The sequence below is a fragment of the Protomyctophum bolini genome (assembly GCF_963924005.1).
Source record: "Protomyctophum bolini genome assembly, chromosome: 2".
Classification (NCBI taxonomy): domain Eukaryota; kingdom Metazoa; phylum Chordata; class Actinopteri; order Myctophiformes; family Myctophidae; genus Protomyctophum; species Protomyctophum bolini.
The window spans coordinates 1,020,945-1,040,113 of record NC_137863.1 but is presented as its reverse complement, the minus strand read 5'-3'; the positions used below and the strand labels follow the sequence as shown (position 1 = coordinate 1,040,113).

General features: G+C 33.1%; 1 protein-coding gene across 1 annotated transcript in view; it reads left to right on the top strand.

The window, feature by feature from the left end:
- Positions 1-19,169, top strand: part of gtf2h1 (general transcription factor IIH, polypeptide 1) — a 58,277-nt gene that overhangs the window by 12,729 nt on the left and 26,379 nt on the right. The window contains exon 8 of the mRNA XM_080780173.1: positions 289-413. Within this exon, the coding sequence (XP_080636299.1) occupies positions 289-413 (125 nt within the window). The remainder of the gene's footprint in view (positions 1-288; positions 414-19,169) is intronic.

The following is a 19,169-nucleotide window of genomic DNA, read 5'->3' as shown; positions in this document are numbered from 1 at the left end:
CCAGGTGCTCCTCTGAGTACTAGACCAAGTAACTCCTCCAGGTGCTCCTCTGAGTACTAGACCAAGTAACTCCTTCAGGTGCTCCTCTGAGTACTAGACCAAGTAACTCCTCCAGGTGCTCCTCTGAGTACTAGACCAAGTAACTCCTCCAGGTGCTCCTCTGAGTACTAGACCAAGTAACTCCTCCAGGTGCTCCTCTGAGTACTAGACCAGAGAAGTTGTGTGCAGCCCTGAATATATACTATAACCCTAACCCTGGTAATGACACTTTAATATGGCGTCCCTCAGGGCTACGGTATGGCAGCTCTCTCCTTCTCCTCCAACAAGTCGGTGAAGGAAAACAGCAACTCGGCCATCATCAAACGCTTCAACCACCACAGCGCCATGGTGCTGGCCGCGGGACAACGCAAAGGGTGAGAACAGAACTACCCTATAACCCTTAACCCTAACCCTAAACCCTCTGGAGCAACGGAAGCTCTGATCACGAGTAAAATATAAATGCTTCCGTCGTACAGTCTGGAGCAACGGAAGCTCTGATCATGAGTAAAATATAAATGCTTCCGTCGTACAGTCTGGAGCAACGGAAGCTCTGATCATGAGTAAAATATAAATGCTTCCGTGGTACAGTCTGGAGCAACGGAAGCTCTGATCATGAGTAAAATATAAATGCTTCCGTCGTACAGTCTGGAGCAACGGAAGCTCTGATCATGAGTCAAATATAAATGCTTCCGTCGTACAGTCTGGAGCAACGGAAGCTCTGATCACGAGTAAAATATAAATGCTTCCGTCATACAGTCTGGAGCAACGGAAGCTCTGATCATGAGTGAAATATAAATGCTTCCGTCGTACAGTCTGGAGCAACGGAAGCTCTGATCATGAGTCAAATATAAATGCTTCCGTCGTACAGTCTGGAGCAACGGAAGCTCTGATCATGAGTCTAATATAAATGCTTCCGTCATACAGTCTGGAGCAACGGAAGCTCTGATCATGAGTAAAATATAAATGCTTCCGTCGTACAGTCTGGAGCAACGGAAGCTCTGATCATGAGTCAAATATAAATGCTTCCGTCGTACAGTCTGGAGCAACGGAAGCTCTGATCATGAGTCAAATATAAATGCTTCCGTCGTACAGTCTGGAGCAACGGAAGCTCTGATCATGAGTAAAATATAAATGCTTCCGTCGTACAGTCTGGAGCAACGGAAGCTCTGATCATGAGTAAAATATAAATGCTTCCGTCGTACAGTCTGGAGCGACTGAAGCTCTGATCATGAGTAAAATATAAATGCTTCCGTCGTACAGTCTGGAGCAACGGAAGCTCTGATCATGAGTCAAATATAAATGCTTCCGTCGTACAGTCTGGAGCATCGGAAGCTCTGATCATGAGTAAAATATAAATGCTTCCGTCATACAGTCTGGAGCAACGGAAGCTCTGATCATGAGTGAAATATAAATGCTTCCGTCGTACAGTCTGGAGCAACGGAAGCTCTGATCATGAGTCAAATATAAATGCTTCCGTCGTACAGTCTGGAGCAACGGAAGCTCTGATCATGAGTAAAATATAAATGCTTCCGTCGTACAGTCTGGAGCAACGGAAGCTCTGATCATGAGTCAAATATAAATGCTTCCGTCGTACAGTCTGGAGCAACGGAAAAACTCCCAAAATAATTTGCCTCCCAAAATAATTTGCCTCCCAAAATAATTTGCCTCCCAAAATAATTTGCCTCCCAAAATAATTTGACTCCCAAAATAATTTGCCTCCCAAAATAATTTGACTCCCAAAATAATTTGACTCCCAAAATAATTTGACTCCCAAAATAATTTGACTCCCAAAATAATTTGCCTCCCAAAATAATTTGCCTCCCAAAATAATTTGCCTCCCAAAATAATTTGACTCCCAAAATAATTTGCCTCCCAAAATAATTTGCCTCCCAAAATAATTTGCCAAAATAATTTGCCTCCCAAAATAATTTGCCTCCCAAAATAATTTGACTACAGTCTGGAGCAACGGAAGCTCTGATCATGAGTCTAATATAAATGCTTCCGTCATACAGTCTGGAGCAACGGAAGCTCTGATCATGAGTAAAATATAAATGCTTCCGTCGTACAGTCTGGAGCAACGGAAGCTCTGATCATGAGTCAAATATAAATGCTTCCGTCGTACAGTCTGGAGCAACGGAAGCTCTGATCATGAGTCAAATATAAATGCTTCCGTCGTACAGTCTGGAGCAACGGAAGCTCTGATCATGAGTAAAATATAAATGCTTCCGTCGTACAGTCTGGAGCAACGGAAGCTCTGATCATGAGTAAAATATAAATGCTTCCGCCGTACAGTCTGGAGCGACTGAAGCTCTGATCATGAGTAAAATATAAATGCTTCCGTCGTACAGTCTGGAGCAACGGAAGCTCTGATCATGAGTCAAATATAAATGCTTCCGTCGTACAGTCTGGAGCATCGGAAGCTCTGATCATGAGTAAAATATAAATGCTTCCGTCATACAGTCTGGAGCAACGGAAGCTCTGATCATGAGTGAAATATAAATGCTTCCGTCGTACAGTCTGGAGCAACGGAAGCTCTGATCATGAGTCAAATATAAATGCTTCCGTCGTACAGTCTGGAGCAACGGAAGCTCTGATCATGAGTAAAATATAAATGCTTCCGTCGTACAGTCTGGAGCAACGGAAGCTCTGATCATGAGTCAAATATAAATGCTTCCGTCGTACAGTCTGGAGCAACGGAAAAACTCCCAAAATAATTTGCCTCCCAAAATAATTTGCCTCCCAAAATAATTTGCCTCCCAAAATAATTTGCCTCCCAAAATAATTTGACTCCCAAAATAATTTGCCTCCCAAAATAATTTGACTCCCAAAATAATTTGACTCCCAAAATAATTTGACTCCCAAAATAATTTGACTCCCAAAATAATTTGCCTCCCAAAATAATTTGCCTCCCAAAATAATTTGCCAAAATAATTTGCCTCCCAAAATAATTTGCCTCCCAAAATAATTTGACTCCCAAAATAATTTGCCTCCCAAAATAATTTGACTCCCAAAATAATTTGACTCCCAAAATAATTTGACTCCCAAAATAATTTGCCTCCCAAAATAATTTGCCAAAATAATTTGCCTCCCAAAATAATTTGCCTCCCAAAATAATTTGACTCCCAAAATAATTTGACTCCCAAAATAATTTGCCTCCCAAAATAATTTGCCAAAATAATTTGCCTCCCAAAATAATTTGACTCCCAAAATAATTTGCCTCCCAAAATAATTTGACTCCCAAAATAATTTGCCTCCCAAAATAATTTGACTCCCAAAATAATTTGACTCCCAAAATAATTTGACTCCCAAAATAATTTGCCTCCCAAAATAATTTGCCAAAATAATTTGCCAAAATAATTTGCCAAAATAATTTGCCAAAATAATTTGCCAAAATAATTTGCCTCCCAAAATAATTTGACTCCCAAAATAATTTGACTCCCAAAATAATTTGACTCCCAAAATAATTTGCCTCCCAAAATAATTTGCCAAAATAATTTGCCTCCCAAAATAATTTGACTCCCAAAATAATTTGCCTCCCAAAATAATTTGACTCCCAAAATAATTTGCCTCCCAAAATAATTTGCCAAAATAATTTGACTCCCAAAATAATTTGACTCCCAAAATAATTTGACTCCCAAAATAATTTGCCTCCCAAAATAATTTGCCTCCCAAAATAATTTGCCAAAATAATTTGACTCCCAAAATAATTTGACTCCCAAAATAATTTGCCAAAATAATTTGCCTCCCAAAATAATTTGACTCCCAAAATAATTTGACTCCCAAAATAATTTGCCAAAATAATTTGCCTCCCAAAATAATTTGACTCCCAAAATAATTTGACTCCCAAAATAATTTGACTCCCAAAATAATTTGCCTCCCAAAATAATTTGCCTCCCAAAATAATTTGACTCCCAAAAAAATTTGCCTCCCAAAATAATTTGACTCCCAAAATAATTTGCCTCCCAAAATAATTTGACTCCCAAAATAATTTGACTCCCAAAATAATTTGACTCCCAAAATAATTTGCCTCCCAAAATAATTTGCCAAAATAATTTGCCAAAATAATTTGCCAAAATAATTTGCCAAAATAATTTGCCTCCCAAAATAATTTGCCTCCCAAAATAATTTGACTCCCAAAATAATTTGCCTCCCAAAATAATTTGCCAAAATAATTTGCCTCCCAAAATAATTTGCCTCCCAAAATAATTTGACTCCCAAAATAATTTGCCTCCCAAAATAATTTGCCTCCCAAAATAATTTGCCTCCCAAAATAATTTGCCTCCCAAAATAATTTGCCTCCCAAAATAATTTGCCTCCCAAAATAATTTGCCTCCCAAAATAATTTGCCTCCCAAAATAATTTGACTCCCAAAATAATTTGACTCCCAAAATAATTTGCCTCCCAAAATAATTTGCCAAAATAATTTGACTCCCAAAATAATTTGCCTCCCAAAATAATTTGACTCCCAAAATAATTTGACTCCCAAAATAATTTGACTCCCAAAATAATTTGACTCCCAAAATAATTTGACTCCCAAAATAATTTGCCAAAATAATTTGCCAAAATAATTTGCCAAAATAATTTGCCTCCCAAAATAATTTGCCTCCCAAAATAATTTGACTCCCAAAATAATTTGACTCCCAAAATAATTTGCCTCCCAAAATAATTTGCCAAAATAATTTGCCTCCCAAAATAATTTGACTCCCAAAATAATTTGCCTCCCAAAATAATTTGACTCCCAAAATAATTTGCCTCCCAAAATAATTTGCCAAAATAATTTGACTCCAAAAATAATTTGACTCCCAAAATAATTTGACTCCCAAAATAATTTGCCTCCCAAAATAATTTGCCAAAATAATTTGACTCCCAAAATAATTTGCCTCCCAAAATAATTTGCCTCCCAAAATAATTTGACTCCCAAAATAATTTGACTCCCAAAATAATTTGACTCCCAAAATAATTTGACTCCCAAAATAATTTGCCTCCCAAAATAATTTGCCTCCCAAAATAATTTGCCAAAATAATTTGCCAAAATAATTTGCCTCCCAAAATAATTTGCCTCCCAAAATAATTTGACTCCCAAAATAATTTGCCTCCCAAAATAATTTGCCAAAATAATTTGCCTCCCAAAATAATTTGACTCCCAAAATAATTTGCCTCCCAAAATAATTTGCCTCCCAAAATAATTTGACTCCCAAAATAATTTGACTCCCAAAATAATTTGCCTCCCAAAATAATTTGCCAAAATAATTTGCCTCCCAAAATAATTTGACTCCCAAAATAATTTGCCTCCCAAAATAATTTGACTCCCAAAATAATTTGCCTCCCAAAATAATTTGCCTCCCAAAATAATTTGACTCCCAAAATAATTTGCCTCCCAAAATAATTTGACTCCCAAAATAATTTGCCTCCCAAAATAATTTGCCAAAATAATTTGCCTCCCAAAATAATTTGACTCCCAAAATTTTGGGAGTCAAATTGACTCCCAAAATAATTTGACTCCCAAAATAATTTGCCTCCCAAAATAATTTGCCAAAATAATTTGCCTCCCAAAATAATTTGACTCCCAAAATAATTCGCCTCCCAAAATAATTTGCCTCCCAAAATAATTTGCCTCCCAAAATAATTTGCCTCCCAAAATAATTTGCCAAAATAATTTGCCTCCCAAAATAATTTGCCTCCCAAAATAATTTGACTCCCAAAATAATTTGCCTCCCAAAATAATTTGACTCCCAAAATAATTTGCCTCCCAAAATAATTTGACTCCCAAAATAATTTGACTCCCAAAATAATTTGACTCCCAAAATAATTTGACTCCCAAAATAATTTGCCTCCCAAAATAATTTGACTCCCAAAATAATTTGCCAAAATAATTTGCCTCCCAAAATAATTTGACTCCCAAAATAATTTGCCTCCCAAAATAATTTGCCAAAATAATTTGCCTCCCAAAATAATTTGACTCCCAAAATAATTCGCCTCCCAAAATAATTTGCCTCCCAAAATAATTTGCCTCCCAAAATAATTTGCCTCCCAAAATAATTTGCCTCCCAAAATAATTTGCCTCCCAAAATAATTTGCCTCCCAAAATAATTTGCCTCCCAAAATAATTTGACTCCCAAAATAATTTGCCTCCCAAAATAATTTGACTCCCAAAATAATTTGACTCCCAAAATAATTTGACTCCCAAAATAATTTGACTCCCAAAATAATTTGACTCCCAAAATAATTTGACTCCCAAAATAATTTGCCTCCCAAAATAATTTGCCAAAATAATTTGCCTCCCAAAATAATTTGACTCCCAAAATAATTCGCCTCCCAAAATAATTTGCCTCCCAAAATAATTTGCCTCCCAAAATAATTTGCCTCCCAAAATAATTTGCCAAAATAATTTGCCTCCCAAAATAATTTGCCTCCCAAAATAATTTGACTCCCAAAATAATTTGCCTCCCAAAATAATTTGACTCCCAAAATAATTTGCCTCCCAAAATAATTTGCCTCCCAAAATAATTTGCCAAAATAATTTGCCTCCCAAAATAATTTGCCAAAATAATTTAAAAAAAAAAAATAATTTTAAAAATAATTTGCCAAAATAATTTGCCTCCCAAAATAATTTGCCAAAATAATTTGCCTCCCAAAATAATTTGCCAAAATAATTTGCCTCCCAAAATAATTTGCCTCCCAAAATAATTTGACTCCCAAAATAATTTGCCTCCCAAAATAATTTGCCAAAATAATTTGCCTCCCAAAATAATTTGACTCCCAAAATAATTTGCCTCCCAAAATAATTTGCCTCCCAAAATAATTTGACTCCCAAAATAATTTGACTCCCAAAATAATTTGCCTCCCAAAATAATTTGCCAAAATAATTTGCCTCCCAAAATAATTTGACTCCCAAAATAATTTGCCTCCCAAAATAATTTGACTCCCAAAATAATTTGCCTCCCAAAATAATTTGACTCCCAAAATAATTTGCCTCCCAAAATAATTTGCCAAAATAATTTGCCTCCCAAAATAATTTGCCAAAATAATTTGCCAAAATAATTTGCCTCCCAAAATAATTTGCCTCCCAAAATAATTTGACTCCCAAAATAATTTGCCTCCCAAAATAATTTGCCTCCCAAAATAATTTGACTCCCAAAATAATTTGCCTCCCAAAATAATTTGCCTCCCAAAATAATTTGACTCCCAAAATAATTTGACTCCCAAAATAATTTGCCTCCCAAAATAATTTGCCAAAATAATTTGCCTCCCAAAATAATTTGACTCCCAAAATAATTTGCCTCCCAAAATAATTTGCCTCCCAAAATAATTTGCCTCCCAAAATAATTTGCCTCCCAAAATAATTTGACTCCCAAAATAATTTGACTCCCAAAATAATTTGCCAAAATAATTTGCCTCCCAAAATAATTTGACTCCCAAAATAATTTGACTCCCAAAATAATTTGCCTCCCAAAATAATTTGCCTCCCAAAATAATTTGACTCCCAAAATAATTTGCCTCCCAAAATAATTTGACTCCCAAAATAATTTGACTCCCAAAATAATTTGACTCCCAAAATAATTTGCCTCCCAAAATAATTTGCCAAAATAATTTGCCAAAATAATTTGCCAAAATAATTTGCCTCCCAAAATAATTTGCCTCCCAAAATAATTTGACTCCCAAAATAATTTGCCTCCCAAAATAATTTGCCAAAATAATTTGCCTCCCAAAATAATTTGCCTCCCAAAATAATTTGACTCCCAAAATAATTTGCCTCCCAAAATAATTTGCCTCCCAAAATAATTTGCCTCCCAAAATAATTTACCTCCCAAAATAATTTGCCTCCCAAAATAATTTGCCTCCCAAAATAATTTGCCTCCCAAAATAATTTGCCTCCCAAAATAATTTGCCTCCCAAAATAATTTGACTCCCAAAATAATTTGCCTCCCAAAATAATTTGCCTCCCAAAATAATTTGCCAAAATAATTTGACTCCCAAAATAATTTGCCTCCCAAAATAATTTGACTCCCAAAATAATTTGCCTCCCAAAATAATTTGACTCCCAAAATAATTTGACTCCCAAAATAATTTGACTCCCAAAATAATTTGACTCCCAAAATAATTTGCCAAAATAATTTGCCAAAATAATTTGCCAAAATAATTTGCCTCCCAAAATAATTTGCCTCCCAAAATAATTTGACTCCCAAAATAATTTGCCTCCCAAAATAATTTGCCAAAATAATTTGCCTCCCAAAATAATTTGACTCCCAAAATAATTTGCCTCCCAAAATAATTTGACTCCCAAAATAATTTGCCTCCCAAAATAATTTGCCAAAATAATTTGACTCCAAAAATAATTTGACTCCCAAAATAATTTGACTCCCAAAATAATTTGCCTCCCAAAATAATTTGCCAAAATAATTTGACTCCCAAAATAATTTGCCTCCCAAAATAATTTGACTCCCAAAATAATTTGCCTCCCAAAATAATTTGACTCCCAAAATAATTTGACTCCCAAAATAATTTGACTCCCAAAATAATTTGCCTCCCAAAATAATTTGCCAAAATAATTTGCCAAAATAATTTGCCTCCCAAAATAATTTGCCTCCCAAAATAATTTGACTCCCAAAATAATTTGCCTCCCAAAATAATTTGCCAAAATAATTTGCCTCCCAAAATAATTTGACTCCCAAAATAATTTGCCTCCCAAAATAATTTGCCTCCCAAAATAATTTGACTCCCAAAATAATTTGACTCCCAAAATAATTTGCCTCCCAAAATAATTTGCCAAAATAATTTGCCTCCCAAAATAATTTGACTCCCAAAATAATTTGCCTCCCAAAATAATTTGACTCCCAAAATAATTTGCCTCCCAAAATAATTTGCCTCCCAAAATAATTTGACTCCCAAAATAATTTGCCTCCCAAAATAATTTGACTCCCAAAATAATTTGCCTCCCAAAATAATTTGCCAAAATAATTTGCCTCCCAAAATAATTTGACTCCCAAAATTTTGGGAGTCAAATTGACTCCCAAAATAATTTGACTCCCAAAATAATTTGCCTCCCAAAATAATTTGCCAAAATAATTTGCCTCCCAAAATAATTTGACTCCCAAAATAATTCGCCTCCCAAAATAATTTGCCTCCCAAAATAATTTGCCTCCCAAAATAATTTGCCTCCCAAAATAATTTGCCAAAATAATTTGCCTCCCAAAATAATTTGCCTCCCAAAATAATTTGACTCCCAAAATAATTTGCCTCCCAAAATAATTTGACTCCCAAAATAATTTGCCTCCCAAAATAATTTGACTCCCAAAATAATTTGACTCCCAAAATAATTTGACTCCCAAAATAATTTGACTCCCAAAATAATTTGACTCCCAAAATAATTTGACTCCCAAAATAATTTGACTCCCAAAATAATTTGACTCCCAAAATAATTTGACTCCCAAAATAATTTGACTCCCAAAATAATTTGCCAAATTTTGGGAGTCAAATTATTTTGGGAGGCAAATTATTTTGGGAGGCAAATTATTTTGGCAAATTATTTTGGGAGGCAAATTATTTTGGGAGGCAAATTATTTTGGGAGGCAAATTATTTTGGGAGTCAAATTATTTTGGGAGGCAAAGTGCCTCCCAAAATAATTTGCCTCCCAAAATAATTTGCCTCCCAAAATAATTTGCCTCCCAAAATAATTTGCCTCCCAAAATAATTTGCCTCCCAAAATAATTTGCCAAAATAATTTGCCTCCCAAAATAATTTGCCTCCCAAAATAATTTGACTCCCAAAATAATTTGACTCCCAAAATAATTTGACTCCCAAAATAATTTGCCTCCCAAAATAATTTGCCTCCCAAAATAATTTGACTCCCAAAATAATTTGACTCCCAAAATAATTTGACTCCCAAAATAATTTGACTCCCAAAATAATTTGACTCCCAAAATAATTTGACTCCCAAAATAATTTGACTCCCAAAATAATTTGCCAAAATAATTTGCCTCCCAAAATAATTTGCCAAAATAATTTGCCTCCCAAAATAATTTGCCAAAATAATTTGCCTCCCAAAATAATTTGCCTCCCAAAATAATTTGACTCCCAAAATAATTTGCCTCCCAAAATAATTTGCCAAAATAATTTGCCTCCCAAAATAATTTGACTCCCAAAATAATTTGCCTCCCAAAATAATTTGCCTCCCAAAATAATTTGACTCCCAAAATAATTTGACTCCCAAAATAATTTGCCTCCCAAAATAATTTGCCAAAATAATTTGCCTCCCAAAATAATTTGACTCCCAAAATAATTTGCCTCCCAAAATAATTTGACTCCCAAAATAATTTGCCTCCCAAAATAATTTGACTCCCAAAATAATTTGCCTCCCAAAATAATTTGCCAAAATAATTTGCCTCCCAAAATAATTTGCCAAAATAATTTGCCAAAATAATTTGCCTCCCAAAATAATTTGCCTCCCAAAATAATTTGACTCCCAAAATAATTTGCCTCCCAAAATAATTTGCCTCCCAAAATAATTTGCCTCCCAAAATAATTTGACTCCCAAAATAATTTGCCTCCCAAAATAATTTGCCTCCCAAAATAATTTGACTCCCAAAATAATTTGACTCCCAAAATAATTTGCCTCCCAAAATAATTTGCCAAAATAATTTGCCTCCCAAAATAATTTGACTCCCAAAATAATTTGCCTCCCAAAATAATTTGCCTCCCAAAATAATTTGACTCCCAAAATAATTTGACTCCCAAAATAATTTGCCTCCCAAAATAATTTGCCAAAATAATTTGCCTCCCAAAATAATTTGACTCCCAAAATAATTTGCCTCCCAAAATAATTTGACTCCCAAAATAATTTGCCTCCCAAAATAATTTGCCTCCCAAAATAATTTGCCTCCCAAAATAATTTGACTCCCAAAATAATTTGCCTCCCAAAATAATTTGCCAAAATAATTTGCCTCCCAAAATAATTTGACTCCCAAAATAATTTGCCTCCCAAAATAATTTGCCTCCCAAAATAATTTGACTCCCAAAATAATTTGACTCCCAAAATAATTTGCCTCCCAAAATAATTTGCCAAAATAATTTGCCTCCCAAAATAATTTGACTCCCAAAATAATTTGCCTCCCAAAATAATTTGCCTCCCAAAATAATTTGACTCCCAAAATAATTTGACTCCCAAAATAATTTGCCTCCCAAAATAATTTGCCAAAATAATTTGCCTCCCAAAATAATTTGACTCCCAAAATAATTTGCCTCCCAAAATAATTTGACTCCCAAAATAATTTGCCTCCCAAAATAATTTGCCTCCCAAAATAATTTGCCTCCCAAAATAATTTGACTCCCAAAATAATTTGACTCCCAAAATAATTTGCCTCCCAAAATAATTTGACTCCCAAAATAATTTGACTCCCAAAATAAATTGACTCCCAAAATAATTTGCCTCCCAAAATAATTTGCCAAAATAATTTGCCTCCCAAAATAATTTGCCTCCCAAAATAATTTGACTCCCAAAATAATTTGACTCCCAAAATAATTTGCCTCCCAAAATAATTTGCCAAAATAATTTGCCTCCCAAAATAATTTGACTCCCAAAATAATTTGACTCCCAAAATAATTTGCCTCCCAAAATAATTTGACTCCCAAAATAATTTGACTCCCAAAATAAATTGACTCCCAAAATAATTTGCCTCCCAAAATAATTTGCCTCCCAAAATAATTTGCCAAAATAATAAAATAATTTGCCTCCCAAAATAATTTGCCAAAATAATAAAATAATTTGCCTCCCAAAATAATTTGCCTCCCAAAATAATTTGACTCCCAAAATAATTTGCCTCCCAAAATAATTTGCCAAAATAATTTGCCTCCCAAAATAATTTGACTCCCAAAATAATTTGACTCCCAAAATAATTTGACTCCCAAAATAATTTGACTCCCAAAATAATTTGCCTCCCAAAATAATTTGCCTCCCAAAATAATTTGCCTCCCAAAATAATTTGACTCCCAAAATAATTTGACTCCCAAAATAATTTGCCTCCCAAAATAATTTGACTCCCAAAATAATTTGCCTCCCAAAATAATTTGCCTCCCAAAATAATTTGCCAAAATAATTTGCCTCCCAAAATAATTTGACTCCCAAAATAATTTGCCTCCCAAAATAATTTGCCTCCCAAAATAATTTGCCAAAATAATTTGACTCCCAAAATAATTTGCCTCCCAAAATAATTTGCCTCCCAAAATAATTTGACTCCCAAAATAATTTGCCAAAATAATTTGCCTCCCAAAATAATTTGCCTCCCAAAATAATTTGACTCCCAAAATAATTTGCCTCCCAAAATAATTTGACTCCCAAAATAATTTGCCAAAATAATTTGACTCCCAAAATAATTTGACTCCCAAAATAATTTGACTCCCAAAATAATTTGCCTCCCAAAATAATTTGACTGCCAAAATAATTTGCCAAAATAATTTGCCAAAATATTTTGCCTCCCAAAATAATTTGCCAAAATAATTTGCCTCCCAAAATAATTTGACTCCCAAAATAATTTGCCAAAATAATTTGCCAAAATAATTTGCCAAAATAATTTGACTCCCAAAATAATTTGACTCCCAAAATAATTTGACTCCCAAAATAATTTGCCAAAATAATTTGACTCCCAAAATAATTTGACTCCCAAAATAATTTAACTCCCAAAATAATTTGACTCCCAAAATAATTTAACTCCCAAAATAATTTGACTCCCAAAATAATTTGACTCCCAAAATAATTTGCCTCCCAAAATAATTTGCCAAAATAATTTGCCTCCCAAAATAATTTGCCTCCCAAAATAATTTGCCAAAATAATTTGCCTCCCAAAATAATTTGCCTCCCAAAATAATTTGCCTCCCAAAATAATTTGACTCCCAAAATAATTTGACTCCAAAAAAAATTTGCCTCCCAAAATAATTTGCCAAAATAATTTGCCTCCCAAAATAATTTGCCTCCCAAAATAATTCGCCTCCCAAAATAATTTGCCTCCCAAAATAATTTGACTCCCAAAATAATTTGACTCCCAAAATAATTTGCCTCCCAAAATAATTTGCCAAAATAATTTGCCTCCCAAAATAATTCGCCTCCCAAAATAATTTGCCTCCCAAAATATTTTGCCTCCCAAAATAATTTGCCTCCCAAAATAATTTGCCAAAATAATTTGACTCCCAAAATAATTTGACTCCCAAAATAATTTGACTCCCAAAATAATTTGCCTCCCAAAATAATTTGCCTCCCAAAATAATTTGCCTCCCAAAATAATTTGCCTCCCAAAATAATTCGCCTCCCAAAATAATTCGCCTCCCAAAATAATTTGACTCCCAAAATAATTTGACTCCCAAAATAATTTGACTCCCAAAATAATTTGCCTCCCAAAATAATTTGCCAAAATAATTTGCCTCCCAAAATAATTTGCCAAAATAATTTGCCTCCCAAAATAATTTGCCTCCCAAAATAATTTGACTCCCAAAATAATTTGACTCCCAAAATAATTTGCCAAAATAATTTGCCAAAATAATTTGCCTCCCAAAATAATTTGCCTCCCAAAATAATTTGCCTCCCAAAATAATTTGACTCCCAAAATAATTTGCCTCCCAAAATAATTTGCCTCCCAAAATAATTTGACTCCCAAAATAATTTGCCAAAATAATTTGACTCCCAAAATAATTTGACTCCCAAAATAATTTGACTCCCAAAATAATTTGCCTCCCAAAATAATTTGACTCCCAAAATAATTTGCCTCCCAAAATAATTTGACTCCCAAAATAATTTGCCTCCCAAAATAATTTGACTCCCAAAATAATTTGCCTCCCAAAATAATTTGACTCCCAAAATAATTTGCCTCCCAAAATAATTTGACTCCCAAAATAATTTGCCTCCCAAAATAATTTGACTCCCAAAATAATTTGCCTCCCAAAATAATTTGACTCCCAAAATAATTTGCCAAAATAATTTGACTCCCAAAATAATTTGACTCCCAAAATAATTTGACTCCCAAAATAATTTGACTCCCAAAATAATTTGACTCCCAAAATAATTTGACTCCCAAAATAATTTGCCAAAATAATTTGACTCCCAAAATAATTTGCCAAAATAATTTGACTCCCAAAATAATTTGACTCCCAAAATAATTTGACTCCCAAAATAATTTGACTCCCAAAATAATTTGACTCCCAAAATAATTTGACTCCCAAAATAATTTGCCTCCCAAAATAATTTGCCTCCCAAAATAATTTGACTCCCAAAATAATTTGCCTCCCAAAATAATTTGACTCCCAAAATAATTTGCCTCCCAAAATAATTTGACTCTCAAAATAATTTGCCTCCCAAAATAATTTGCCAAAATAATTTGACTCCCAAAATAATTTGACTCCCAAAATAATTTGACTCCCAAAATAATTTGACTCCCAAAATAATTTGACTCCCAAAATAATTTGCCTCCCAAAATAATTTGCCAAAATAATTTGCCTCCCAAAATAATTTGACTCCCAAAATAATTTGCCTCCCAAAATAATTTGACTCCCAAAATAATTTGCCTCCCAAAATAATTTGACTCTCAAAATAATTTGCCTCCCAAAATAATTTGCCAAAATAATTTGCCTCCCAAAATAATTTGACTCCCAAAATAATTTGACTCCCAAAATAATTTGCCTCCCAAAATAATTTGACTCCCAAAATAATTTGCCTCCCAAAATAATTTGACTCCCAAAATAATTTGCCTCCCAAAATAATTTGACTCCCAAAATAATTTGCCTCCCAAAATAATTTGACTCCCAAAATAATTTGACTCCCAAAATAATTTGCCTCCCAAAATAATTTGCCTCCCAAAATAATTTGCCTCCCAAAATAATTTGCCTCCCAAAATAATTTGCCAAAATAATTTGACTCCCAAAATAATTTGCCTCCCAAAATAATTTGACTCCCAAAATAATTTGCCTCCCAAAATAATTTGCCTCCCAAAATAATTTGCCAAAATAATTTGACTCCCAAAATAATTTGACTCCCAAAATAATTTGACTCCCAAAATAATTTGACTCCCAAAATAATTTGCCTCCCAAAATAATTTGACTCCCAAAATAATTTGACTCCCAAAATAATTTGACTCCCAAAATAATTTGCCTCCCAAAATAATTTGCCAAAATAATTTGACTCCCAAAATAATTTGACTCCCAAAATAATTTGCCTCCCAAAATAATTTGCCTCCCAAAATAATTTGACTCCCAAAATAATTTGCCAAAATAATTTGACTCCCAAAATAATTTGCCAAAATAATTTGCCTCCCAAAATAATTTGCCTCCCAAAATAATTTGACTCCCAAAATAATTTGCCTCCCAAAATAATTTGCCTCCCAAAATAATTTGCCTCCCAAAATAATTTGACTCCCAAAATAATTTGACTCCCAAAATAATTTGCCTCCCAAAATAATTTGCCTCCCAAAATAATTTGACTCCCAAAATAATTTGCCTCCCAAAATAATTTGCCTCCCAAAATAATTTGCCAAAATAATTTGCCTCCCAAAATAATTTGACTCCCAAAATAATTTGCCAAAATAATTTGCCTCCCAAAATAATTTGCCTCCCAAAATAATTTGACTCCCAAAATAATTTGACTCCCAAAATAATTTGACTCCCAAAATAATTTGCCTCCCAAAATAATTTGACTCCCAAAATAATTTGACTCCCAAAATAATTTGACTCCCAAAATAATTTGCCTCCCAAAATAATTTGACTCCCAAAATAATTTGCCTCCCAAAATAATTTGCCAAAATAATTTGCCTCCCAAAATAATTTGACTCCCAAAATAATTTGCCTCCCAAAATAATTTGCCTCCCAAAATAATTTGACTCCCAAAATAATTTGCCAAAATAATTTGCCTCCCAAAATAATTTGCCTCCCAAAATAATTTGACTCCCAAAATAATTTGCCAAAATAATTTGACTCCCAAAATAATTTGACTCCCAAAATAATTTGACTCCCAAAATAATTTGCCTCCCAAAATAATTTGACTCCCAAAATAATTTGCCTCCCAAAATAATTTGACTCCCAAAATAATTTGCCAAAATAATTTGCCAAAATAATTTGCCTCCCAAAATAATTTGCCAAAATAATTTGCCTCCCAAAATAATTTGCCTCCCAAAATAATTTGACTCCCAAAATAATTTGCCTCCCAAAATAATTTGACTCCCAAAATAATTTGACTCCCAAAATAATTTGACTCCCAAAATAATTCGCCTCCCAAAATAATTTGCCTCCCAAAATAATTTGCCTCCCAAAATAATTTGCCTCCCAAAATAATTTGCCTCCCAAAATAATTTGCCTCCCAAAATAATTTGCCAAAATAATTTGCCTCCCAAAATAATTTGACTCCCAAAATAATTTGCCTCCCAAAATAATTTGCCTCCCAAAATAATTTGCCTCCCAAAATAATTTGCCTCCCAAAATAATTTGACTCCCAAAATAATTTGCCTCCCAAAATAATTTGCCTCCCAAAATAATTTGACTCCCAAAATAATTTGCCAAAATAATTTGACTCCCAAAATAATTTGACTCCCAAAATAATTTGCCAAAATAATTTGACTCCCAAAATAATTTGCCAAAATAATTTGACTCCCAAAATAATTTGACTCCCAAAATAATTTGACTCCCAAAATAATTTGACTCCCAAAATAATTTGCCTCCCAAAATAATTTGCCAAAATAATTTGCCTCCCAAAATAATTTGACTCCCAAAATAATTCGCCTCCCAAAATAATTTGACTCCCAAAATAATTTGCCTCCCAAAATAATTTGACTCTCAAAATAATTTGCCTCCCAAAATAATTTGCCAAAATAATTTGCCTCCCAAAATAATTTGACTCCCAAAATAATTTGACTCCCAAAATAATTTGACTCCCAAAATAATTTGACTCCCAAAATAATTTGCCTCCCAAAATAATTTGCCTCCCAAAATAATTTGACTCCCAAAATAATTTGCCTCCCAAAATAATTTGCCAAAATAATTTGCCTCCCAAAATAATTTGCCTCCCAAAATAATTTGCCTCCCAAAATAATTTGACTCCCAAAATAATTTGCCTCCCAAAATAATTTGCCTCCCAAAATAATTTGCCTCCCAAAATAATTTGCCAAAATAATTTGACTCCCAAAATAATTTGCCTCCCAAAATAATTTGACTCCCAAAATAATTTTCCTCCCAAAATAATTTGCCTCCCAAAATAATTTGCCAAAATAATTTGCCTCCCAAAATAATTTGCCTCCCAAAATAATTTGCCTCCCAAAATAATTTGCCTCCCAAAATAATTTGACTCCCAAAATAATTTGCCTCCCAAAATAATTTGACTCCCAAAATAATTTGACTCCCAAAATAATTTGCCTCCCAAAATAATTTGCCAAAATAATTTGCCTCCCAAAATAATTTGACTCCCAAAATAATTCGCCTCCCAAAATAATTTGACTCCCAAAATAATTTGCCTCCCAAAATAATTTGCCTCCCAAAATAATTTGACTCCCAAAATAATTTGCCAAAATAATTTGACTCCCAAAATAATTTGACTCCCAAAATAATTTGACTCCCAAAATAATTTGCCAAAATAATTTGACTCCCAAAATAATTTGCCAAAATAATTTGACTCCCAAAATAATTTGACTCCCAAAATAATTTGCCTCCCAAAATAATTTGCCAAAATAATTTGCCTCCCAAAATAATTTGACTCCCAAAATAATTCGCCTCCCAAAATAATTTGACTCCCAAAATAATTTGCCTCCCAAAATAATTTGACTCTCAAAATAATTTGCCTCCCAAAATAATTTGCCAAAATAATTTGCCTCCCAAAATAATTTGACTCCCAAAATAATTTGACTCCCAAAATAATTTGCCTCCCAAAATAATTTGACTCCCAAAATAATTTGCCTCCCAAAATAATTTGACTCCCAAAATAATTTGCCTCCCAAAATAATTTGACTCCCAAAATAATTTGCCTCCCAAAATAATTTGCCAAAATAATTTGCCTCCCAAAATAATTTGCCTCCCAAAATAATTTGCCTCCCAAAATAATTTGACTCCCAAAATAATTTGACTCCCAAAATAATTTGACTCCCAAAATAATTTGCCTCCCAAAATAATTTGCCTCCCAAAATAATTTACCAAAATAATTTGACTCCCAAAATAATTTGCCTCCCAAAATAATTTGACTCCCAAAATAATTTGCCTCCCAAAATAATTTGACTCCCAAAATAATTTGACTCCCAAAATAATTTGACTCCCAAAATAATTTGACTCCCAAAATAATTTGACTCCCAAAATAATTTGCCTCCCAAAATAATTTGACTCCCAAAATAATTTGACTCCCAAAATAATTTGCCTCCCAAAATAATTTGCCTCCCAAAATAATTTGCCAAAATAATTTGACTCCCAAAATAATTTGACTCCCAAAATAATTTGCCTCCCAAAATAATTTGCCTCCCAAAATAATTTGCCTCCCAAAATAATTTACCAAAATAATTTGACTCCCAAAATAATTTGCCTCCCAAAATAATTTGACTCCCAAAATAATTTGCCTCCCAAAATAATTTGACTCCCAAAATAATTTGACTCCCAAAATAATTTGACTCCCAAAATAATTTGACTCCCAAAATAATTTGACTCCCAAAATAATTTGCCTCCCAAAATAATTTGACTCCCAAAATAATTTGACTCCCAAAATAATTTGCCTCCCAAAATAATTTGCCTCCCAAAATAATTTGCCAAAATAATTTGACTCCCAAAATAATTTGACTCCCAAAATAATTTGCCTCCCAAAATAATTTGCCTCCCAAAATAATTTGACTCCCAAAATAATTTGCCAAAATAATTTGCCTCCCAAAATAATTTGCCTCCCAAAATAATTTGACTCCCAAAATAATTTGCCTCCCAAAATAATTTGCCTCCCAAAATAATTTGACTCCCAAAATAATTTGACTCCCAAAATAATTTGACTCCCAAAATAATTTGACTCCCAAAATAATTTGACTCTCAAAATAATTTGACTCCCAAAATAATTTGACTCCCAAAATAATTTGACTCCCAAAATAATTTGACTCCCAAAATAATTTGCCTCCCAAAATAATTTGCCAAAATAATTTGC